Source organism: Chelonia mydas, chromosome 7, assembly GCF_015237465.2.
Source record: "Chelonia mydas isolate rCheMyd1 chromosome 7, rCheMyd1.pri.v2, whole genome shotgun sequence".
NCBI classification, from domain to species: Eukaryota; Metazoa; Chordata; order Testudines; family Cheloniidae; genus Chelonia; species Chelonia mydas.
This window is the reverse complement of record NC_057853.1, coordinates 79,773,321-79,798,147: the sequence shown is the minus strand read 5'-3', so window position 1 is coordinate 79,798,147 and position 24,827 is coordinate 79,773,321. Positions and strand designations below refer to the sequence as shown.

General features: G+C 44.9%; 2 protein-coding genes across 3 annotated transcripts in view; one reads left to right on the top strand and one right to left on the bottom strand.

Moving 5' to 3' along the window:
• Positions 1-24,827, bottom strand: part of MYPN (myopalladin) — a 106,576-nt gene that overhangs the window by 45,303 nt on the left and 36,446 nt on the right. Inside the window, exons 5-8 of the mRNA XM_037905846.2 lie at positions 23,166-23,280; positions 3,156-3,227; positions 2,797-2,938; positions 973-996 (exon numbers count right to left, since the gene is read on the bottom strand). Coding sequence (XP_037761774.1) covers positions 973-996; positions 2,797-2,938; positions 3,156-3,227; positions 23,166-23,280 — 353 coding nt within the window. The remainder of the gene's footprint in view (positions 1-972; positions 997-2,796; positions 2,939-3,155; positions 3,228-23,165; positions 23,281-24,827) is intronic.
• The window catches only part of LOC119566874 (WAS/WASL-interacting protein family member 2-like), a 140,284-nt gene that overhangs the window by 109,950 nt on the left and 5,507 nt on the right, over positions 1-24,827 (top strand). The window lies entirely within an intron of this gene.

Sequence of the window (24,827 nt, the reverse complement as noted above, 5' to 3'; positions counted from 1 at the left end):
AGCTGACGTGAAAGCTATTGTGGAGCAGGAGAAAATGTAGGCATCCACAGGGATTTGTTGGAGACCTTAAAACAAAACAAAAAACCTCTCTGCAAGGGGCTGATGTTAAACTTCTTATTTATAAAAATGACAGTTAAAAATAGTGATTCAGTAATTTACGGCTACTTTCTCAGGTGCAGGGAACTTTCTGTTTTCAAATAGGCACCTTTATTCTTTAATAGTTAGAGCAGAGACTTCCTTATGGGGAAGCAATCACAAATGCCAAATCTTCTGCGTTTTTGTATGTTTATTTTTGTATTTCTAAATTACACTGTGAAGGGTAGCCCATGCTCAGCCCTGGCCCCTGACATTGGCAAATCCAGCCACTGAGAGGATTCTCTGATGTCAGGGGTCGAATGTCTGATGTGGCACTCTCAGATTTCATTTGTTGGGGGCTGGGGAGGTAAGAGGGAATAGCTGACATGGCTAAACATCTGAGACAATGCTCCCTGACTGGCAAACTGGATAAAAATAGTCTATTCCTACATCATCTGATGTACATCTGACCCCAAGAAAACAGGGGACCTTAATACAGACTATTCCATTCATGTTTAGCCTGTGAGAAAGAATACTTGGGTCCCAGGTCAGGTCACATCAGAACAGAGTGGAGGCCTTATTGTTTTCTTCTAAAATGAGAGAAGTTATTTCGTTTTAGTGGGTTTTCTCTTTTTCAGAGCTTCTATACTTTCACCTTTATGGAACACTGTACAGTAAATATTTGCATAACAGCTAAATGGATAAAAGAAAAGTCTATGTGAAATTTACTTTTTGCATTCAAATACAGAAATTTGCACCCAGAAAAAAATCTGCAACCATGAGTAAACATTACCACCGACCTTATTTGTTTTCATTGTTATAATTCTTTTTATTTTATCCGACTAAATCCTCATGTTTATATAATCCTAAAGAAATAAAATGATAGATTATATTTACCTGGCTCAGTCATAGATCGAGGTTCTAAAGGGGAAAAACAATAGCAAAATAATTATTGGATTAAATATATGATTAATTTTATGAATATGCTTCATTTTTCTCACTCTGACCCACTATGAAGTGATGTCTCAATTCTCCATTTACTGTAACATACCTTGCAATATAAATTTCTGTTTGATGTGCCAGCAAAAAACCTGAATTTTTAGTGTCAAGAGAATAGCAAATCCATAAAGTGCATTCTCCTGCTCTGGGCTGGTCAACAGAGAGTAATGTTCTAATTAACTCTTTAAAAACAGCAGAAAGACATTATCCACATTTTAAACATAGTTGTTTGTAAGTCCATATGTATACATACACCTGAAATTTTACTGATTATTTACCACAAATGTGTGGAGTTAGTGTGTGAATGAGGCTAACTGCGTAGGCAAATAGGTAGCTAGCAGTCCATAAACACCAATATACTAGGGGTTAACATTAAAGATTAAACACATCTCAGTTGCTGGGATTATACAGAAATGGAGTAGGAGACAAATAGAGAAAGAAGACAGACAAACCAGGAAACAGGCAAAGGAGGAGTAGAGGGAGATGGAAGCAAAAGAAAGCAGTAACATAGAACTCAAAGAAACTATGTAAGGATAGGAAGACAAAGGAATATTTGGTCGCAAACTCAAGAGAAACAAAAACAAAAAACAAACAAATAGAAATTGTGATTGCTTGTGGCCCCACTCTAAAGTGCAGTCATATGGGAAAAGCCATAATCTGGCCCTTTATATGTAGGTGAAATCAGCATATAGAATCACAGGCACTGACTTTCTGATTTCCCCCGGAGTGCTCGACCCCTGCTCCGCCCCAGGCCCTGCCCCCACTCCACCCCTTCCCCCAAAGCCCCATTCCCTCCCGCCTCTTTCTGCCCCCACTTCACCCCGCCCCTCCTCTTCCCTCCCCATTCTGCCCCCTCCCCTGAACACATCCTGTCCTCGCTCTGCCTCTTCCTGACTCCGCTCTTCCCTCTCCTCCCCAGTACCTCCTGCCCGTCGCTGAACAGCTGATCAGTCATGGGCAGGAGGTGCTGTGCGGGAGGGGGAGGAGTTGATTGGCAGGTCCGCTGGTGGGTGCTGAGCACCCAGTATTCTTTTTTCGTGGGTGCTCCAGCCCCAGAGCACCCACGGAGTCAGCTCCTATGTATAGAGTGTTACAGTGATGTCTCCAAGGACTTGTGTCTACTCTGTCCATTCAGGAAATCAATCTGAGTATGTAGGACTGGTTAGACTGGAATCATTTCCAGTCCTTCCTCAGTAAACCCCACGATAAAACAATGTGAATTCTGACAACTAAATTCTAAATCAGAACTTCAGAATTGGGGTCCACTAGCAAGGACTCTACTTGTCACATAATGATGTAGGTTATCTTCCACAGATGTAAAGGAGAGCAAGCTTTACCCCATGGGAGAGCACACAGTCTTTGCATTGCTGTTCATGCCACATTCAGGCATTCTGCCACAGGACACCAATTTTAAATTGCAAATAGCACCTACTGAGGAGATGCTCTGAATGAGTACAGCCCCTTCGCTACACCCTTCCGTGAAGCACCACCCACTCTTTGAGGCAACACTTGCTCCTTGAGGGATCCCAGAGAAGTGAGACTTGTGTGTATCTTGAGCCAATGCAACACTACTGCTGATGAGGCCTCTGGTCTGTTAGCATAAACCATAGTTTAATATAGCTCTATGCATTGTAACCAAACAGTCCAAGAGCAAATATGTCCGAATTTTTGTTTAAATGTCTATAATATGGCACACAAACCATTTCCATGCAGGAAACATACTTTTTTGTAATATTCTAAAATCTGGAGAATCTTGTATTAATGTCCCTTCTCTGTACCATTCAACCTTTGGAGAAGGAGCTCCTTTCACCCTGCACTCAAAGACAACCAGCTGACCCTCAGAAGCTGAAATATCCTGTAGCATCTAAAATATAAAAAAGATCAATACATTGTTTAATGATTCTGGAAGTAAAACTAAGTCTTTATGACTTTGCAACATATTAAAAAAAATCTGATAGACAAGAATGCTGTAGATTTCCTTTTTGCTATATAGCAACAGTAGGAAACAACGTTTTAAGTTATGTATGCATAAAAATTAGTTGACTTGTTTCATTTTGAAATGTGTATTCAAAACAAATTACCTTTGTAAACACAGGAGCAGCTATTAAGGGTCTTCCATCCAATCCTTGCAAATAATTAGTGGGGCTTTGACTCTGGAGGTTAAGAGACATGCAATGGTGAAGTTTAGATATACAATGGGTATTATAAAGTAGACAGGAGAAACATACGATATCCCTCACACTTCAAATGGAATCTGCTGAAAAGTCAGAAGGCTCATTACCAGTCTGTTTACATGTTACCTTTAAAGTGTTTTGTGTTCACAAGTTTATAACTGTTCCCTTCTCTAATAAATTCTGAGGAATTTATTTAGTGCAGGATAGTTATTACCAAATTAACAGGGAACATCCTCAAGTTGGTGCTACACGGAAATGTCCTTGCAGTTATATCAGTCCTTGCTTGACTGGCTACTGTACATAACTCTGCTCTGATTGGCTACTGTCCTCAGAACTTGGTCCATTTACCCATAACAAATGGCTGCATCAGCATCTCACTTCACCCTTTCATAGCCCTACCTCACATAATCCCAATCCTGTCGCTATCTACTCATGTTTCTCCTCTGTGTCCCTTGAAAAAAGCGTATTCCCCACACCCTGCCCTCTGACCACCAACCCTGTATCTATTCTAGCATTTAAAAAACACGTGTAAAATACATCGGCAGTTGTACCAGTAGTAGCTGCAGTGGGAGTGCTAGCATAGGTAAAACTCTAGAGATATGCCGAGCTCTTAAGCACATTGTGCTGTCTAATCCTGGTCATAGCAAGTCTTCTTGACAGTGGTAAAAATGCTGGGAGCTGGCAGAGCCCTGAGCTAGTGCTCCCACATTGTCACTGCTGGTGGGACTGACGAGGTGTTACTAATCACAGAAAACATTTTAGAAAAAAGACTATGGCTAAAGAGTAATTCCTCTGACTGGCTGAGACAGTCCATAATGAGATTTGTCTCTCAGTAACTGGACAACTATATCTTAGCATGTGCACTTTTAAATTTAAAATAAAATAAATAAAATAGACATGGATTCATATGGCAGATTTGATTATACCACAGTTAAGCATAGTAACATGCAGATCTTTAAAGCATAATATACAAAAGTTTTCTTCTAAAACTACTGGCTGTTCATTTTTAAAAGTATGTTGAATGAGTTAATCTCCAAACTGGATAGGGAGCTTTATAGGCTGAAAGATAGGCTTTCCAAACGAAAATCTTAGGAGAAATCCTATCCCCATTTAAGTCAATGGAGTTTTGCCATTGATTTCCATGGGGGACCCCTTGACTGTCCAGTCCAAACTTCGGATTGCAGGTAGGAAAATATATTCTACCCAGGGCCGGATTAATCATTAGGCTAGTAAGGCTATAGCCTTAGGCCCACCTATTTTTTAGGCCCTACTGGTCAGGCAGGGGGTGCAGGCAGGGCCGGGGGAGGGGGAAAGGGGGCGGAGAGTGAGCTTCCTCATGTAGCCCTGCTGGAGCACTTCCCTGCCAGCAGGAAAGGCAAAGCAGCCCCCTGTGGCTAGGAAGGAGCTCAGCCAGCAGACATCACCAGCTGGAGGAACACACTGCCAGGTATCCGATTAACACTGGTGACCGGACACTAAAAATCCAGTTACCATGGGAACCCATGCCAGCTATGGGTGTAGTTTAAGCAGGCATTATTCCCCCACCCCCAGTTTCTCCAGAGCTCTGCTTAGCTGTCAGGGAGGGAAGAGGCTCCCTCTGTCCCTCTCCTCTGCTGAAGCTGACAGACAGCTCCAGGAAGCTTCTTCCTGGGTCCTAGTGCCTGTAACCGTCATCTTTTATGTGTGCTGGGTCCCGTTTCTGGACAACTGGTGAGTGCCTGTGGGAGGGCAGGGCCAGGGGCTGGCGGGGAAGAGCCAGTATCAGAGCGGTAGGGTGGGAAGCTTGCACAGAATCTGCACAAACTCTATCCCGCTTCAGGCAGAACTATTGCCCCTCCCATGTATAAGGAATAAATGCCCACACATCTGTAGGAAAAACAAAACAAAACATCCCATTCTGGATACCAGTACTTTAACTTTTACAGAACCTTCCATTGAGGGGCTTCAGATTTATGATGCACTGTGTTCAATACTGTATTGAACTGTACTAAAAATCAAAGAAATCCAATCTTTTTCTTTGATGTATTTTTCTGTACTGGGATGCACAGGGAACCAAGCTATTTCCTTATGATCAGCCTAGTTCCACAGGCCAATGCATCTTTGTACTTTTAAGGGGTTGCAAAAGTACTGGAGGAAGCTCAACACACAATGTTGAAGGTTTCTCCCTCCCCTCTCCCTCAGGATTTTAAATCCACTTCTTAGCAAGCTATGATAGAAAGACTGGCTGAATAGACTAAAGGCAGATTCTGTCCATTTGCTGGTACTCTAGCAGTTCAATCCATCATAAAAGTACCTCACATTGAATTTCTTTTCAGTTTCATTCCAAAAACTTAAAGTTAAATAAACCTGAAGTTAGTCCTCATTTTTCTGCCCCAACTAAAACTAACTTCTTTCCCAAGTGGAAAATGTTGGGTAAGCGTGGAATGTGATTTGAGAAGGGAATGAGAACACAGGCCAATTCCTGCTGACAGGTACACCTGTGTAGCTTTATTGACTTCAGGGAGAACAGATTTTTGCACAAGAATAGATTTTGGTCCCTTCTGCTTTTTCACACCTGGTATAAGCGGAATCTCATTCACTTTCCTCCCCTAAACTCTGAGCACTTTAAGGAAAAAAATAAGCAAGGTCTGCTTGATTTACACATACAGATGAAACAGAAACACCAGCCTTAAACACCGGACCTGATGTAACAAGGGTGTCACTACAGCAGCCTTGGTTGGACTGTTCTTTTGAAAGATCCCTAATGGTTCTTTTAAGATGCTGATTTTCAGTGAAGTCTTCTTGTTCAGGGGGGCAGAGAACACAACAGGGAATAGCTCTGTTTTGTCAGTTCCTAGTTATTTAAAAGCTGAAAGGCTTTAGATTGTTTGTTTAATCTTCTTACAGTGATTTTGAAGAGCTAACATAGTACAGAAGTGCTAAATATTATGACTGGGCAACCATCTAAAGATCTGTGTCCCTTCTAGCTGTTACCTTTTTCTTACAGAAAGCTTAAAACAAACAAATTCAAACTATAAGAGGCTGGTGCACACAGAACTCATGCTTAAAAAACCTCATGTCAGACCTGGTGATCACCCATTCTAGATAATACAGGGAACCGGACTAGATGACCTCTTGAGGTCCCTTCAAGTCCGATGATTCTATTCTATGATTCTAATTGTGGAAGAGCTTGGTGACAGAATGGCCTGATGTGGTGAATCACTGGAGATTAACAACACAAACTGGGTATCATCCCACAAATAATATTTGGGTTCAATGTCAAAACAGTAATTCATTGTCCTCAGCCAGTGCAACACTGGGAGGCAGCTTTCAGCGCAAGACAGCCTAAAATACAATGACAGGTTTCAGAGTAACAGCCGTGTTAGTCTGTATTCGCAAAAAGAAAAGGAGGACTTGTGGCACCTTAGAGACTAACCAATTTATTTGAGCATGAGCTTTCGTGAGCTACAGCTCACTTCATCGGATGCATACTGTGGAAATCGCAGAAGACATTATATACACAGACACCATGAAACAATACCTCCTCCCACCCCACTCTCCTGCTGGTAATAGCTTATCTAAAGTGATCATCAAGTTGGGCCATTTCCAGCACAAATCCAGGTTTTCTCACCCTCCGCCCTCCCACAAACAAACTCACTCTCTTGCTGGTAATAGCCCATCCAAAGTGACCACTGTCTTCACAATGCGTATGATAATCAAGGTGGGCCATTTCCTGCAGAAATCCAGGTTCTCTCACCCCCTCACTATTACCAGCAGGAGAGTGAGTTTGTGTGAGTATGGGGGTGGGGGAGTGAGAAAACCTGGATTTGTGCTGGAAATGGCCCACTTCGATTATCATGCACATTGTAGGGAGGGTGGTCACTTTGGATAGGCTATTACCAGCAGGAGAGTGAGTTTGTGTGTGTGGTTTTTGGAGGGGGGTGAGGGGGTGAGAGAACCTGGATTTCTGCAGGAAATGGCCCACCTTGATTATCATACGCATTGTGAAGACAGTGGTCACTTTGGATGGGCTATTACCAGCAAGAGAGTGAGTTTGTTTGTGGGAGGGCGGAGGGTGAGAAAACCTGGATTTGTGCTGGAAATGGCCCAACTTGATGATCACTTTAGATAAGCTATTACCAGCAGGAGAGTGGGGTGGGAGGAGGTATTGTTTCATGGTGTCTGTGTATATAATGTCTTCTGCGATTTCCACAGTATGCATCCGATGAAGTGAGCTGTAGCTCACGAAAGCTCATGCTCAAATAAATTGGTTAGTCTCTAAGGTGCCACAAGTCCTCCTTTTCTTTTTTCTAAAATACAATGCCACCCAATGTAATTTTCCCACTACTACTTCCTCTACTTCAGTGGATTTTACACTTGCGTGGTTTTCTTGTACATAATAAAAGCTGACTGCCTCCCAGACTGCAGTCAGAGTGAGATAGGGATGTGGTGTAGAGTCCATAGCTTGGGGGAAACGCCTGCAGGGCTTGGGTTTGCCCTGTGCCATGCACTGAGCTGAGGGTAGAAGCACAAGGTTGAAAGAGGTGAGCAGGATAGAGAATGTTGCAGTGTGCATCCTCATATAGATGAACACTCCGCTACCTAGGAGGAAGGATGCCTAAGCCCTGGTCTACACTAGGAGTTTAGGTCGAATTTAGCAGCGTTAAATTGATGTAAACCTGCACCCGTCCACACGATGAAGCCCTTTTTTCGACTTAAAGGGCTCTTAAAATCGATTTCCTTAATCCACCTCTGACAAGTGGATTAGCGCTTAAATCGGCCTTGCCGGGTCGAATTTGGGGTACTGTGGATACAATTAGACGGTATTGGCCTCTGGGAGCTATCCCAGAGTGCTCTATTGTGACTGCTCTGGACAGCACTCTCAACTTAGATGCACTGGCCCAGTAGACAGGAAAAGGCCCGCAAACTTTTGAATTTCAATTTCCTGTTTGCATGGTCACCTGCAGCTTGCCACGCTGGTCAGAGCTCATCAGCAGAGGTGACCATGCAGAGCTCATCAGCAGAGGTGACCATGATGGAGTCCCAGAATCGCAAAAGAGCTTCAACATGGACCGAACGGGAGGTATGGGATCTGATCGCTGTATGGGGAGAGGAATCCGTGCTATCAGAACTCTGTTCCAGTTTTCAAAATGCCAAAACATTTGTCAAAATCTCCCAGGGCATGAAGGACAGAGGCCATAACAGGGACCCGAAGCAATGCCACGTGAAACTTCAGGAGCTGAGGCAAGCCTACCAGAGAGGCAAACGGCCGCTCCGGGTCAGAGCCCCAAACATGCCGGTTCTATGATGAGCTGCATGCCATTTTAGGGGGTTCAGCCACCACTACCCCAGCCGTGTTGTTTGACTCCTTCAATGGAGATGGAGGCAACACAGAAGCAGGTTTTGGGGACGAGGAAGATGATGATGGTGAAGTTGTAGATAGCAAGCGGAGAAACCGGTTTTCCCGACAGCCAGGAACTGTTTCTCACCCTGGACCTGGAGCCAGTACCCCCCGGACCCACCCAAGGCTGCCTCCCGGACCCGCCAGGCAGAGAAGGGACCTCTGGTGAGTGTACCTTTTAAAATACTATACATGGTTTAAAAGCAAGCATGTTTAATGATTAATTTGCCCTGGCATTTGCAGCTATCCCGGATGTACTCCCAAAGCCTTTGCAAAAGGTTTCTGGGGAGGGCAGCCTTATTCCGCCCACCATGGTAGGACACTTTACCACACCAGGCCGTAGCATGTACTCGGGAATCATTGTAGAACAAAGCATTGCAGTGTATGTTTGCTGGCGTTCAAACAACATCCGTTCTTTATCTCTCTTTGTTATCCTCAGGAGAGTGATATCATTCATGGTCACCTGGTTGAAATAGGGTTCTTTTCTTAAGGGGACATGCAGACGTGCCCATTCCTGCTGGGCTGTTTGCCTGTGACTGAACAGAAATGTTCCCCGCTGTTAGCCGGGGGAGGCGGTGAGGGGCTAACCACGTGCTGGGGGGAGGCAAAATGCGACCTTGGAACAAAAGCACATGTGCTGTGTATGTAATGTTAACAGCAAGGTTTACCGTGAAAGAGTGTAGCCATTGTTCTATAAAATGTGTCTTTTTAAATACCACTGCCTCTTTTTTTTTCTCCACCAGCTGCATGTGTTTCAGTGATCACAGGATCTTCTCCTTCCCAGAGGCTAGTGAAGATTAGAAGGCGAAAAAAACGCACTCGTGATGAAATGTTCTCTGAACTCATGGTGCCCTCCCACACTGACATAGCACAGACGACTGCGTGGAGGCAGACAATGTCAGAGTGCAGGAAAGCACAAAATAACCGGGAGGAGAGGTGGCGGGCTGAAGAGAATAAGTGGCAGGCTGAAGAGAGTAAGTGGCGGGCTGAAGAGAGGGCTGAAGCTCAAATGTGGCGGCAGCGTGATGAGAGGAGGCAGGATTCAATGCTGAGGCTGCTGGAGGATCAAACTAATATGCTCCAGCGTATGGTTGAGCTGCAGGAAAGGCAGGAGGAGCACAGACTGCCGCTACAGCCCCTGTGTAACCAACCGCCCTCCTCCCCAAGTTCCATAGCCTTCTCACCCAGACACCCAAGAACGCGGTGGGGGGGCCTCCGGCCACCCGGCCACTCCACCCCAGAGGATTGCCCAAGCAACAGAAAGCTGGCATTCAATAAGTTTTAAAGTTTTAAACTTTTAAAGTGCTGTGTGGCATTGTCCTTCCCTCCTCCACCACCTCTCCTGATGCTTCTCTCCTCCACTACCCCTCCTGGACCTTGGTAGTTATCCCCCTATTTGTGTGATGAATGAATAAAGAATGCATGAATGTGAAGCAACAATGACTTTATTGCCTCTGACAGCGGTGATCGAAGGGAGGAGGGGAGGGTGGTTAGCTTACAGGGAAGTAGAGTGAACCAAGGGGTGGGGGGTTTCATCAAGGAGAAACAAACAGAACTTTCATACCGTAGCCTGTCCAGTCATGAAACTGGTTTTCAAAGCTTCTCTGATGCGCATCACGCCCTCCTGTGCTCTTCTAAACGCCCTGGTGTCTGGCTGTGCGAAACCAGCAGCCAGGCGATTTGCTTCAACCTCCCACCCTGCCATAAACGTTTCCCCCTTACTCTCACAGATATTATGGAGCGCACAGCAAGCAGCAATAACAGTGAGAATATTGGTTTCGCTGAGGTCTAACCGAGTCAGTAAACTGCGCCAGCGTGCTTTTAAACGTCCAAATGCACATTCTACCACCATTCTGCACTTGCTCAGCCTTTAGTTGAGCAGCTCCTGACTACTGTCCAGGCTGCCTGTGTATGGCTTCATGAGCGATGGCATTAAGGGGTAGGCTGGGTCCCCAAGGATACATAAAGGCATTTCAAAGTCCCCAACGGTTATTTTCTGGTCTGGGAATAAAGTCCCTTCTTGCAGCTTTTGAAACAGACCAGAGTTCCTGAAGATGCGAGTGTCATGTACCTTTCCCGGCCATCCCACATTGATGTTGGTGGAATGTCCCTTGTGATCCACCAGTGCTTGCAGCACTATTGAAAAGTACCCCTTGCGGTTTATGTACTCGCCGGCTTGGTGCTCCGGTGCCAAGATAGGGATATAGGTTCCGTCTATGGCCCCACCACAGTTAGGAAATCCCATTGCAGCAAAGCCATCTACTATGACCTGCACATTTCCCAGGGTCAGTACCCTTGATATCAGCAGATCTTTGATTGCGTTGGCTACTTGCATCACAGCAGCCCCCACAGTAGATTTGCCCACTCCAAATTGATTCCTGACTGACCGGTAGCTGTCTGGCATTGCAAACTTCCACAGGGCTATTGCCACTCGCTTCTCAACTGTGAGGGCTGCTCTCATCTTGGTATTCTTGCGCCTCAGGGCAGGGGAAAGCAAGTCACAAAGTTCCATGAAAGTGCCCTTACGCATGCGAAAGTTTCGCAACCACTGGGAATTGTCCCAGACCTGCAACACTATGCGGTCCCACCAGTCTGTGCTTTTTTCCCGGACCCAGAATCAGCGTTCCACCGCATGAACCTGGCCCATTAGCACCATGATGCCCACATTGCCAGGGGCCGTGCTTTGAGAGAAGTCTGTGTCCATGTCCTCATCACTCTCGTCAGCGCGCTGACGTCGCCTACTGGCCCGATTTCGCTTTGCCAGGTTCTGGTACTGCATATACTGGATAATGCGCATGGTTTTAATGTGCTCCTAATTGCCAAAGTGATCTGAACGGGCTCCATGCTTGCCGTGGTATGGCGTCTGCACAGAAAAAAGGTGCGGAACGATTGTATGCCTTTGCCCTGACGGAGGGAGGGGCAACTGATGACATGGCTTACAGGGTTGGCTTACAGGGAATTAAAATCAACAAAGGGGGTGGCTTTGCGAGAAACTGAATGGATAGAATTCAAAACCTTAAGGATAGAACTCAAAACTGGGTTTGGCAGGCCACTGATTTCACAGAGGGAAAGAGGAGAAAATGAATACAAAACAAATCTGGTCTATTTCTTGTTTTGAGCCACTTCATCTATCTTTATACATCTTGCTGGCAGCAGACTGTGCAGTACGACCGCTAGCCGTCATCATCTCTTGGGTGCTCGGCAGAAGACGGTGCAGTATGACGACTAGCCATCATCTTCTGCTGGCTGGAGGTTAAAAGACAGTGCACTGCCGGCAGGACTGAATCACCACGAGACAAAACTTAAAAGGGAAATGACCTGGCTGAGTCACTCCCATGTTTGCCCAGGCGCCCGATTAAAAGAGCACCCAGGACTACGTCGATGACGGCTACCAGTTATACTGCACTGTCTGCTGTCAAAAGGCAATTAACTGCTGCTGTGTAGCAATGCAGTACCACGTCTGCCAGCACCCAGGAGACATACGGTGACGGTTTGCTGAGCGGGCTCCATGGTTGCTGTGGTATGGCGTCTGCACAGGTAACTCAAGAAAAAAGGTGCAAAATGATTGTCTGCCCTTGCTTTCATGGAGGGAGGGAGGGAATGGGGGCCTGATGATATGTACCCAGAACCACCCACGACAATGTTTTAGCCCCATCAGGCACTGGGATTTCTACCCAGAATTCAGATGGGCGGTGGAGACTGCGGGAACTGTGGGATAGCCACCCACAGTGCAACGCTCCGGAAGTTGACGGTTGCCTCGGTACTGTGGACACACTCCGCCGACTACATGCACTTAGAGCACTTGTGTGGGGGGACACACAATCAACTGTATAAAACCGCTTTCTACAAAACTGACTTCTATAAATTCGACCTAATTTCGTAGTGTAGACATACCCTAAGAGAAGGACAGTGCAGCATCCCTCGTGCTACCTCTTACTCAGCAGTATCTGTTTGAAGAATTGAGTGTAGTGAGAGTAGAATAAACATTTTAAATTTAAATAAATAAATAATATGTAAATATGTATGTAGCTAAATATTTGATGACTTCATAATTTTTTTTGCAATATGTAATTCATACTTTGGCCCTTCACTCCCATTAGCCTGAGGCCCCTCATAACCTTAATCCAGCCCTGATTCCACCATGAGTTTTCTTTCTAAATTTGTTAAGCACTCTTACTAAATTTGAAGACTTTAGTTTTACTTATTGAACAGCCCATGTAAGCAAAATTAAATAAATGTATATAAATCATTGCTCACAGTTACAACTACAGCCCACCTTGTAAAATGACTGTATGATAGGCAAAAAGCCCCCATGATTTCTAATCAAATCAATATAGAGGTTCTTTACTAAGAAAAAATGGAACAAAGAACAAGAGAAATTGGAGAAGTGTTTGCCTGAATTTCTTGTTAATGAACTATAAATTGAAAAACCATTCAGGTATTGTGTACCAAAGAAACACAAAACACATATGGTTTTCCTTAATAAAGTTATTCTACAAAGGGAGATGGCTACACAGGCTTTATAGCAGCATGCAAGGGGAATCCTTAGCAGGCTGAATTGTGACCAGCTTTATGTTGCTGTGCTTTATGTTAAGTGTGCTTTGTGTTACTAGAATGTCACAAAGTAGATTTAGTGGGGGTAGCAAACTGCATAGAACTTGCAAGGAGGAGCACAGGTTGCAGGATGGAAGAGTTTGGAGGCGGTGCGAGTAGGGTTTTTTGACCGGAAGACCCATTGAAAAGGGATTGTGGCGGCTCTGGTCAACACTGCTGACCAGGCCATTAAAAGTTCAGTTGGCTGCCCACAGTGGAGCAGGCAGGGTGCCTGCCCAGCTCTGCGCAGCTCCCAGAAAGCTGCCAGCATCTCCCTCTGGTTCCTAGGATTATGGGATGCCAGGGGAGCTCCGCGCACTGCTTTCCCCTCTCCCCACAGCGCCGGCTCCGCAGTTCCCAGACAATGGGAGCTGTTGGGGTGGCGCTGGCAGGCAGGGACAGTGTGCAGACTGCAGAGCCGCCTGGCTGTGCCTCCGCCTAGGAGCCAGACATGCCGGCAGCTTCCCGGGAGCTGCCTGAGGTAAGCGCTGCCCAGAGCCCACACCCCAAACCTCCTCCCATGCCCCAACTCCCTCCCATGCCCTAACCCCCTACTCCAGCCCTGAGCCCCCTCCTGCAATCTGAACCCCTCGGCCCCAGCCTGGAGTCCCCTCCGACACCCTGAACCCTTTGGCCCCTGCCCTGAGCCCAGAGCCCCTCCTGCACCCCATACCCCTCATCGCCGGCCCCACCCCAGACCCCTCATCCCCAGCTGGAGCTCTCACCCACTCTCGTACCCCAATCCCGTGCCTCAGCCCAGTGAAAATGAGCGAGGGTGGGGGAGAGCGAGCGATGGGGGCGCAGATGGAGTGAGCAGGGGCGGAGCCTCAGAGAAGGGGCATGACGGGGCATGGCAAGGGCGTTAGGTTTTCTGCAAATAGAGAGTTGGCAACCCTAGTTACGAGGAAGCCAGTTTGTGTGCATGTGACTAGAATGATAGCTACAGTTGCTTTTCTGTAAATAATTTTCATAATAAAAAGCCTGTTTAGTTTTACAGTCATGAGTTCTTTCATGGCATTACCTAGTATGCAGTATGAAAAACAATGGGATTCAGGATCCAGACTAGGATATTTAAACTGGAGAAAAGAAGTTGCTCTGTAGAAGACTGATAACGGTAGTAATCTTCCTGGATATGCTGTTGCCTGTGTACCACTAAACCTTTTAAAAAGAGTTGTTTTACTATGTTAACCCTAGAAAAGAGGACTGAATTCTTCATTACAGGCATTGTATTTGCCATGGGTACTGCAGCAAGGCAAATCCATGTAGGCTGCCTGAGAGGTAGGCTCCTTTTAAGTGAGCATTCCGATTTACAAAATACTTAGGGGGTGTTAATTCTTAGAAATTTAAATCATACATGTGACCTTCATCTGCCAAAGCAAACAGATTTACAGAGGTGGAATACCTCAGCACTGACCTTACTCAGCTGGGTGAGTGGAATCAAAATGAAAATATCATGCTGCTGGCAGAGTTTTTCTAATCTACATTGCATAACTTGCTGACGAAAACTTGATATACAATTCCTTTCTGGGGGAGGAGAAATCGCCCAAAATCAGTATAATTAAATTTTCAGTTTCACTGGAGAGAGGAGGCTTTCAAATTTCAAAGGCAGTCTCTTACAAGCCAACAAAACTGAAACTGATGACTTTTTCTGGACAACTGATGGACTTGCTTGCATGCCCCAGGCAATGCTGTCAAAGCTGGGGTCACTCAAAGGACCTGTTCTTGTTGAAGTCAACAGCAAATTCCCATTAGTTCAGTGATTTAGCATCAGGTTGGACGTTACCAGCCTAATTCCAGGAAATGGAGAAATTTACCATGGTACAGCAGACCTCATTTTTATATAGGCATCTAAAATCCGTGTTGACTGATATCTTGAAAATGTCTGGTAAAGGGCTGAAAAGTATAGCAGACTCCCCAGGGTAGTACAATCAGAACACCCTCAAGATTTTTAGTTCATCAGAATTTAAGAGTGAGGAGTGTGACCCAAGGACCACTTGATGGCCACTGGCAGACAGGGAACAGGGGTACATAGGGTTACAGGTATCCCCTGGGTTCACCAAAAGAGGTCATGTAAGGTCTCTACTGAAAGCATGTGTCACATTCATCGTCATAATTATTGTGAAATGTATCTGCAGATAATGTGTAATCAGTTTTGTACATATACGGAACATTATATCCTTAAGGTCTTGTAGGTAAAGGCAGGTCACACAGAGGTAGTATGCAATGAGTCAGACTTCTCCAGGCAGGAGATAGGAGATACTTATCTCCCTGGCTGACCATTGTGTATTGTGTATTTTACAATGGAAGTCTATTTGCATATTAATTCAAATGCTTATGAATAGATTGCGAGTGCTGGAGGAAAAAACAACAGAGGGGTTATCCTGTTTACAAGTACAGATAATGAACTTTTAGGGGTGTAACTGGGGGAAATAGAGGTACACTGGGCATCCTTCAGTCTGGGCAGAGAAACTGCCAATGGGCTTGATCTTATGAAAGGAGGATCTCAGCCATCCTGGCTGAAAACAATGGGGAAAGGATTTGGGGTAAGCCATGCTATATGAGACTAAGGAATGTCCCGTGAGTTAAGTTTAGGCTCTAGAAAGCATGTTATGATTTTGTTTTATATGTAACCATTTGTTTCCAATATTTTTACTTACTATAATTCGAATTTTTGTTCTTTGATAATAAATGTAATCTTGTTTTCACTATAAATATATATATAAATGTGATGTGTTAAGAAGAGTGGTGATCCTGAGTCACAGCTAGTAAGCTGATGTGTACTCTTCCTTTGGGAGTAGAGAATCTATAAATTCAGTGAGTGTTCAGTGGATCATGGGCTGGGCAGGCCTGAGGGAGGCTTTGAAGCCTTGGGGGTTAATGTGTGCCTATTGCTAACATAGACAGCAAGAATCAGGGAACTGACAAGACATCCTAATGCTAAGGTCAGGTGGTAGCGAGGGGCCTCATGACCCTGGGTATCCCTGGAAAGCATCACAGAGAGTTTTCTATACATAAGGGGCCAGATTTTTAAAGGTATTCAAGTGCCTAAAGATACAGGTAGGCATTAGGTGGGCTTTTGTAAATCCCACTGGGTAACTACCTGCATCTTTGAGTGCCCAAATATCTTTACAAATCTGGCCCAAGATGGCTAATTGTTTCACAGTAACTTGCTACTGTATACAGACTTCTTATGCAGATGTATAAACCTTTCAGTTCTTGTAAGTGAGATGTGCTAATAACTATGATGGTGAGCCTTTGGTTAACTAAACTGAGCCTCTGAGGTGAAAATGACTTATAGAAATCACAAGGTAATCTTATTTTGATAGCATATAGAGGCACATTTTCAGATGGCCTTTAATTTTGCTGAAGTAAATTGTGTATGCAACCATGGGAGCACAATTTCTGCATTTGTGTTTGGAAACTGGACATTTGCACACCTAACTACTCAATTTGTGTTTAATGCAAGTATAAAAGTACAAAATGAAAGCCCACTCTTGAAAATGTGGCCCTCAAAGTCTGTAGGAGAAAAAAGCTGATGAGCAATTAAGTCCTTAGAGTCCATAGGGGGAAAAAAAAACAACGGTAAGAGATTATTTTCCAGGAAAAGATGGGTGAGTGAAAACTACTTTGAATGTCCTTAGACACATCCTCCTCTCTGTACTGGTATAGTGTCACAGAATGAAAGGCCTGTTCCCTTGTCAATCAGAACTGATATACAGCACTTTGTCTCTTGAGAGCATGCCTCATCTATATGATTTCACATAAGAAAATGGAAAAGATAATGAAGGTGTAGAGAGTTTAACAAAGGAGGACTTGTACCTACTGTGTCTAACACCTTTGCTATTATCCATTTTACTCCCTCCTAATAGACCTAAGATGTCCAGTTAAATGCGTATCTTTACTTTGTGCTATTGTTACCACGATTCCATTGTGTAACTGCCATTATTTACATTTAGCTTCCTGAAAGAAATTCAGCTCTCAGTTACAGTGGTGTACATCCAGAGTAACTCTGCTTTAAAGGAGGTTAATTCAGCTATACCATAATATAAGTGAGAGCTGAATTTGGTGCACTATTTTGTTAGCTCATCAAGCCATAAAATATAGTAAAAATTTGTTGTACAAATAATATTTTGCCAGTGTATTTCATACCTTTCCTAAATATTATATAGGTACAATACAATACACCACTAACTATATATATAATGAAGTCCGGCGAAATAAATAGCTCATTTATACTCTTGGCAAAGAGTAGGCAAATAGGCTTAGACATAACATTTTAAGGAAGTTGGTCATCAAGGATTCAGTCATATCTGCTCACAACTTTTCAATTAAACAATATGGCTAGCGGTTTCCTGTACAGAGGGATATAGTTTACTCTTAAAGGCAAATATTCTGCCTTCACAAAGGAGAAGAATTATAAGCTAAGATCAATTAGAAAACTCTAAATAGGAATATTAAAATATGAAATAATATGCTAAATAAAAACATTATAGAAACTATTTTAACACAAATCATAGCAGCGTCACTGAATTAAAATTAATTGCAATGAGTCCCATCAGGAAAAAAGAGGCTACATTATATCATATGTCTATCACTACTGAATGTGAACAAATCAGTCTGTAATGTGAAGACACTAATGAACTGATCTACAGTTGCAACTGCCCTTTACTACATGGAATGTCTGACCTGGTAGAGAGTGCATGAATTCCCTCTACTGGCTGAGATGGTACAGCTGCTCCTTTTGCTCATTGCCTCATAGTTTTAGCCCTGATCTACACTAGGAGTTGAGGTTGAATTTAGCAGCGTTAAATCGATTTAACCCTGCACCCGTCCACACGACGAAGCCCTTTTTTTTGACTTAAAGGGCTCTTAAAATCCATTTCCTTACTCCACCCCGACAAGGGGATTAGCGCTGAAATCGGCCTTGCTGGGTCGAATTTGGGGTACTGTGGACGCAATTAGACAGTATTGGCCTCCGGGAGCTATCCCAGAGTGCTCCATTGTGACTGCTCTGGACAGCAGTCTCAACTAAGATGCACTGGCCAGGTAGACAGGAAAAGGCCTGCGAACTTTTGAATTTCAAATTCCTGTTTGGCCAGCGTGGCAAGCTGCAGGTGAGTGCAGAGCTCATCAGCAGAGGTGACCATGCAGAGCTCATCAGCAGAGGGGACCATGAAGGAGTCCAGAATCGCAAAAGAGCTAACATGGACCAAACAGGAGGTATGGGATCTGATCGCTGTATGGGGAGAGGAATCCGTGCTATCAGAACTCCGTTCCAGTTTTTGAAATGCCAAAACATTTGTCAAAATCTCCCAGGGCATGAAGGACAGAGGCCATAACAGGGACCCGAAGCAGTGCCGCGTGAAACTTAAGGAGCTGAGGCAAGCCTACCAGAAAACCAGAGAGGCAAACGGCCGCTCCGGGTCAAAACCCCAAACATGCCGGTTCTATGATGAGCTGCATGCCATTTTAGGGGGTTCAGCCACCACTACCCCAGCCGTGTTGTTTGACTCCTTCAATGGAAATGGAGGCAACACGGAAGCAGGTTTTGGGGACGAGGAAGATGATGATGATGAAGTTGTAGATAGCTCACAGCAAGCAAGTGGAGAAACCGGTTTTCCCGACAGCCAGGAACTGTTTCTCACCCTGGACCTGGAGCCAGTACCCCTGGAACCCACCCAAGGCTGCCTCCCGGACCCGCCAGGCAGAGAAGGGACCTCTGGTGAGTGTACCTTTTAAAATACTATACATGGTTTAAAAGCAAGCCTGTTTAATGATTAATTTGCCCTGGCATTCGCGGCTCTCCTGGATGTATTTCCAAAGCCTTTGCAAAAGGTTTCTGGGGAGGGCAGCCTTATTCCGTCCACCGTGGTAGGACACTTTACCACTCCAGGCCAGTAGCACATACTCGGGAATCATTGTAGAACAAAGCATTGCAGTGTATGTTTGCTGGCATTTAAACAACATCCGTTCTTTATCTCTCTTTGTTATCCTCAGGAGAGTGATATCATTCATGGTCACCTGGTTGAAATAGGGTTTTTTTCTTAAGGGGACATTCAGAGGTGCCATTCCTGCTGGGCTGTTTGCCTGTGGCTGAACAGAAATGTTCCCCGCTGTTAGCCACGTGGAAGGGTGAGGGGTGAGGGGCTAGCCACGTGGTGGAGGGAAGCAAAATGCGACCTTGGAATGAAAGCACATGTGCTATGTATGTAATGTTAACAGCAAGGTTTACCGTGAAAGAGTGTAGCCATTGTTCTATAAAATGTGTCTTTTTAAATACCACTGTCCCTTTTTTTTCCTCCACCAGCTGCATGTGTTTCAATGATCACAGGATCTTCTCCTTCACAGAGGCTAGTGAAGATTAAAAGGTGAAAAAAATGCACTTGCAATGAAATGTTCTCTGAGCTCATGCTGTCCTCCCACTCTGACAGAGCGCAGACGAATGCGTGAAGGCAGACAATGTCAGAGCGCAGGAAAGCACAAAATGACCGGGAGCAGAGGTGGCGGGCTGAAGAGAGTAAGTGGCAGGCTGAAGAGAGTAAGTGGCGGGCTGAAGAGAGGGCTGAAGCTGAAAGGTGGCAGCAGTGTGATGAGAGGAGGCAGGATTCAATGCTGAGGTTGCTGGAGGATCAAACTAATATGCTCCAGCATATGGTTGAGCTGCAGGAAAGGCAGGAGGAGCAAAGACTGCCGCTACAGCCCCTGTATAACCAACCGCCCTCCTCCCCAAGTTCCATAGCCTTCTCACCCAGATGCCCAAGAATGGTGAGGTGGCCTCCGGCCACCCAGCCACTCCACCCCAGAGGATTGCCCAAGCAACAGAAGGCTGGCATCCAATAAGTTTTAAAGTTTTAAACTTTTAAAGTGCTGTGTGGCCTTGTCTTTCCCTCTTCCACCACCCTTCCTGGTGCTTCTGTCCTCCACCACCCCACCCAGGCTACCTTGGCAGTTATCCCCCTATTTGTGTGATGAATGAATAAAGAATGCATGAATGTGAAGCAACAATGACTTTATTGCCTCTACAAGTGGTGATCAAAGGGAGGAGGGGAGGGTGGTTAGCTTACAGGGAAGTAGAGTGAACCAAGGGGTGGGGGGTTTCATCAAGGAGAAACAAACAGAACTTTCACACCATAGCTTGTCCAGTCATGAAACTGGTTTTCAAAGCTTCTCTGATGCGCATCACGCCCTCCTGTACTCTTCTAAACGCCCTGGTGTCTGGCTGCGTGTAACCAGCGGCCAGGTGATTTGCCTCAACCTCCCACTCCGCCATAACATCTCCCCCTTACTCTCACAGATATTGTGGAGCGCACAGCAAGCAGTAATAACAGTGGTAATATTGGTTTCGCTGAGGTCTAACCGAGTCAGTAAACTGCGCCAGCGTGCTTTTAAATGTCCAAATGCACATTCTACCACCATTCTGCACTTGCTCAGCCTGTAGTTGAACAGCTCCTGACTACTGTCCAGGCTGCCTGTGTATGGCTTCATGAGCCATGGCGTTAAGGGGTAGGCTGGGTCCCCAAGGATACATAAAAGGCATTTCAACATCCCCAACGGTTATTTTCTGGTCTGGGAATAAAGTCCCTTCCTGCAGCTTTTGAAACAGACCAGAGTTCCTGAAGATGCGAGCGTCATGTACCTTTCCCGGCCATCCCACGTTGATGTTGGTGAAACGTCCCTTGTGATCCACCAGTGCTTGCAGCACTATTGAAAAGTACCCCTTGCGGTTTATGTACTCGCCGGCTTGGTGCTCCGGTGCCAAGATAGGGATATGGGTTCCGTCTATGGCCCCACCAGTTAGGAAATCCCATTGCAGCAAAGCCATCCACTATGACCTGCACATTTCCCAGGGTCAGTACCCTTGATATCAGCAGATCTTTGATTGCGTTGGCTACTTGCATCACAGCAGCCCCCACAGTAGATTTGCCCACTCCAAATTGATTCCTGACTGACCGGTAGCTGTCTGGCATTGCAAACTTCCACAGGGCTATTGCCACTCGCTTCTCAACTGTGAGGGCTGCTCTCATCTTGGTATTCTTGCGCCTCAGGGCAGGGGAAAGCAAGTCACAAAGTTCCATGAAAGTGCCCTTACGCATGCGAAAGTTTCGCAACCACTGGGAATTGTCCCAGACCTGCAACACTATGCGGTCCCACCAGTCTGTGCTTTTTTCCCAGACCCAGAATCGGCGTTCCACCGCATGAACCTGGCCCATTAGCACCATGATGCCCACATTGCCAGGGGCCGTGCTTTGAGAGAAGTCTGTGTCCATGTCCTCATCACTCTCGTCAGCGCGCTGACGTCGCCTACTGGCCCGATTTCGCTTTGCCAGGTTCTGGTGCTGCATATACTGCTGGATAATGCGTGTGGTGTTTAATGTGCTCCTAATTGCCAAAGTGATCTGAGCGGGCTCCGTGCTTGCTGTGGTATGGCGTCTGCACAGAAAAAAGGCGCAGAACGATTGTCTGCCGTTGCTCTTACGGAGGGAGGGGTGACTGACGACATGGCTTACAGGGTTGGCTTACAGGGAATTAAAATCAACAAAGGGGGTGGCTTTACATCAAGGAGAAACAAAAACAACTGTCACACAGAATGGCCCCCTCAAGGATTGAACTCAAAACCCTGGGTTTAGCAGGCCAATGCTCAACCCACTAAGCTATCCCTCCCTCTGCTATTTCAGGCAAGACTGAATCTCTTATTAAAGTTTTCAAGGTGCCCCTGACAGACCTCACCAAAACGATTGTCGGCCATTGGTATCATGGAGGGAAGGAGGGAGGGAGGGGGGAGCAAATGAATACAAAACAAATCTGGTCTATTTCTTGTTTTGATCCACTCCATCTATCTTTTACATCTTTGGCTGGCAGCAGACAGTGCAGTAGGACTGCAAGCCATCCACATCTCCTGGCTGCTCGGCAGAAGATGGTGCAATAGGACTGCCTGCAGGACTAAAGAGAATGATCTGGTCGAGTCACTCCTAATTTAGTCCCTGCGCCCATGTCTGCCCGGGCGCTCCTGACCAACCTTACTGAGGCGGCCAGGAGCACCTCGGACACGATGAGGATGGTTTTCAGGCCTATTGCACCATCTGCTGCCACAAGGCAATGGGTTGCTGCTGCTGTGTAGCAATGCAGTACCGCGTCTGCCAGCACCCAGGAGACATATGGTGACAGTGAGCTGAGCAGGCTCCATACTTGCCATGGTATGGCGTCTGCACAGGTAACTCAGGAAAAAAGGCGTGAAATGATTGTCTGCCGTTGCTTTCACAGAGGGAGGGAGGGAGGGCCTGATGATATGTACCCAGAACTACGCGCGACAATGTTTTTTGCCCCATCAGGCATTGGGATCTCAACCCAGAATTCCAATGGGCAGCGGAGACTGCAGGAACTGTGGGATAGCTACTTACAGTGCAACGCTCCGGAAGTCGACACTAGCGTCGGTACTGTGGAAGCACTCCGCCGAGTTAATGCACTTAATGCACTTAGAGCATTTTGTGTGGGGACACACACAATCGACTATATAAAACGATTTCTAAAAAAACGACTTCTATAAATTCGACCTAATTTCATAGTGTAGACATACCCATAGGGTATGGCTATGCTGCATTTTAAAACCCTTGGCAGCAAATCTCAGAGGCGAGCCTAGGTCTACAGACTCAGGCTCATGCTATAGAGCTAAAAAAGGCTGTGTAGACCTTTGGGCTTGGGCTCTGAAACCCACCACTTTCCCGGTGCTTCTGATGCCTATGCTCTGGGAGCAAGAGGCTCCACTCTCTCTGCCATGTGTTATATGGTTAGCTAGCAGTCATGATATCTATGTGTGCATGCAGCCACGTATCATCATGAGGTGCAGAGCTACAAGTCTATCATGTGTAAAAATTGAACTGTATAAGATGTATATTTTAAAGAAAGATTTTTCTTAAATAGATCATATAGCATATTGTCTCCTGTACCTGATAAACTGGCTGACCCACAGTAGATGGCACCTTTGGTGTCTCTTGATGAGTGGTTGTAGTGTTAGTAGCAGGAGATGGTGCATTCAAAGAGACATCAGTTGGTTTCTGGACTCTGTGAAATATTTAAACAAACAAACAATTTTTTCTAAAAATGAGCAGTGTGCTTTTGTGAGTAGAGGATAGTATTGCATAGATGTTCTCTCTGATTATGCTCCCATAATATGCACGGTATTACAATACTATAAAAACTTCATTTTAGGATTAACTTTAGGTCTCATCTAAATCAATATGATAAAGTCAATTTCATATATATATATGTGGAGTTAATAATTTTGTTGCATAAATTTGCCATATACTACTCAGGTGGCTGATTTAGTTTTACAGTATATTATAAAAACCAGCATGGATTAACCAAATTTGTGTCTCTAAAACTGCTCCAATCTATTGTGGGGGATTGGACCAGCACAGAGCCAACTTTAGGAACAAGGGGTGCATACCATTCCTTCCTCAATTGTACTCAATACTCCTTAGGCACATGTGAGGATCTGGCTCTCAGAGTCTAACAGAAATGTTGTTGTCCACTATGACACAGAATAAATAATCTGGTTCTTAAAAAAGAGCAGCAGGAATATCTTCACTTTGACAAAAATATTAAGAATTTTGGTAGCACATTTTACAGATGTAATTATGGTTTTTTTATTTCTGCTATGTCATTTCCATTTATAATTCAGCTAACATCCTGAATATGATAGCTGGTTCTGTTTTGTTTTTAGTGCTAAGTAAAAATGATTAAAATGAAGAGCCAGTCTTCTTTTTCATTTTCTTTGGGCCATATGTGCACCTCCTCTGGAAGGTATCAGAGCCTTCCCAGGGAAGCCAGACTCAAGAGTCTGAAAAAACACTGCTGCAAACTGAGTATTCAGCTTTAGGAAACATTGCTTTCTTATTTGCAAATGTGAGAGTTGTTACGTTTTTAGCAGATGATGTAGTATTCATTTCCTTTAAATATAGAATATTCAGGTTCATGAGATGACAGCTGGAAGCTAAGTAGCAAGAAAAGGAAATTCTGGTTATCCTACATCTAGTCCAACATCATCCTGTTCTTTGGGGACATCTAGCTACTAACTCAGAGCAGCATTCTCTTTATCAAGAAATACAGGACTGCAGTACATGGCTTCAAAACCTAACTGAAGCAAGCAACCTGGAGACAACAATCAGGTGGTGTTTTCCCATCTCTTTAAGAGCAGGAAAATAGTTGACAGACCTGGAGGAATCAAATAGCTCATCCTCTAATAATCTTGCGAAAGAGAAGAACGGTTAGGAATGAGACCCTTAGAAAAGCCATTGCTAGTGCTGTGCAAAACTTTCATTTTGAAACTTGAAGACTGGTGGAACTCTCCTGATTTCATGTAGGGCTTTTGGTAGAGCAGGGCAAAAATTTCAAATAGTTTTATTTGCCAAAAAATGCAGTTGATTGGTCAAATTCAGTTAATAGTTTCAGCCAAAACAAATTATTAAAAAAAAAGAAGTCTGAATGTTTTATTTCAACATTTTTGAAACAAAATGTTGTGACTTTTTGTTTTGAAATTACATTTCATTTTGAAATTCAGCTAGACTTATTTAAAGAACAACAGAAATAGGGGGTTTAAAAAACACCCA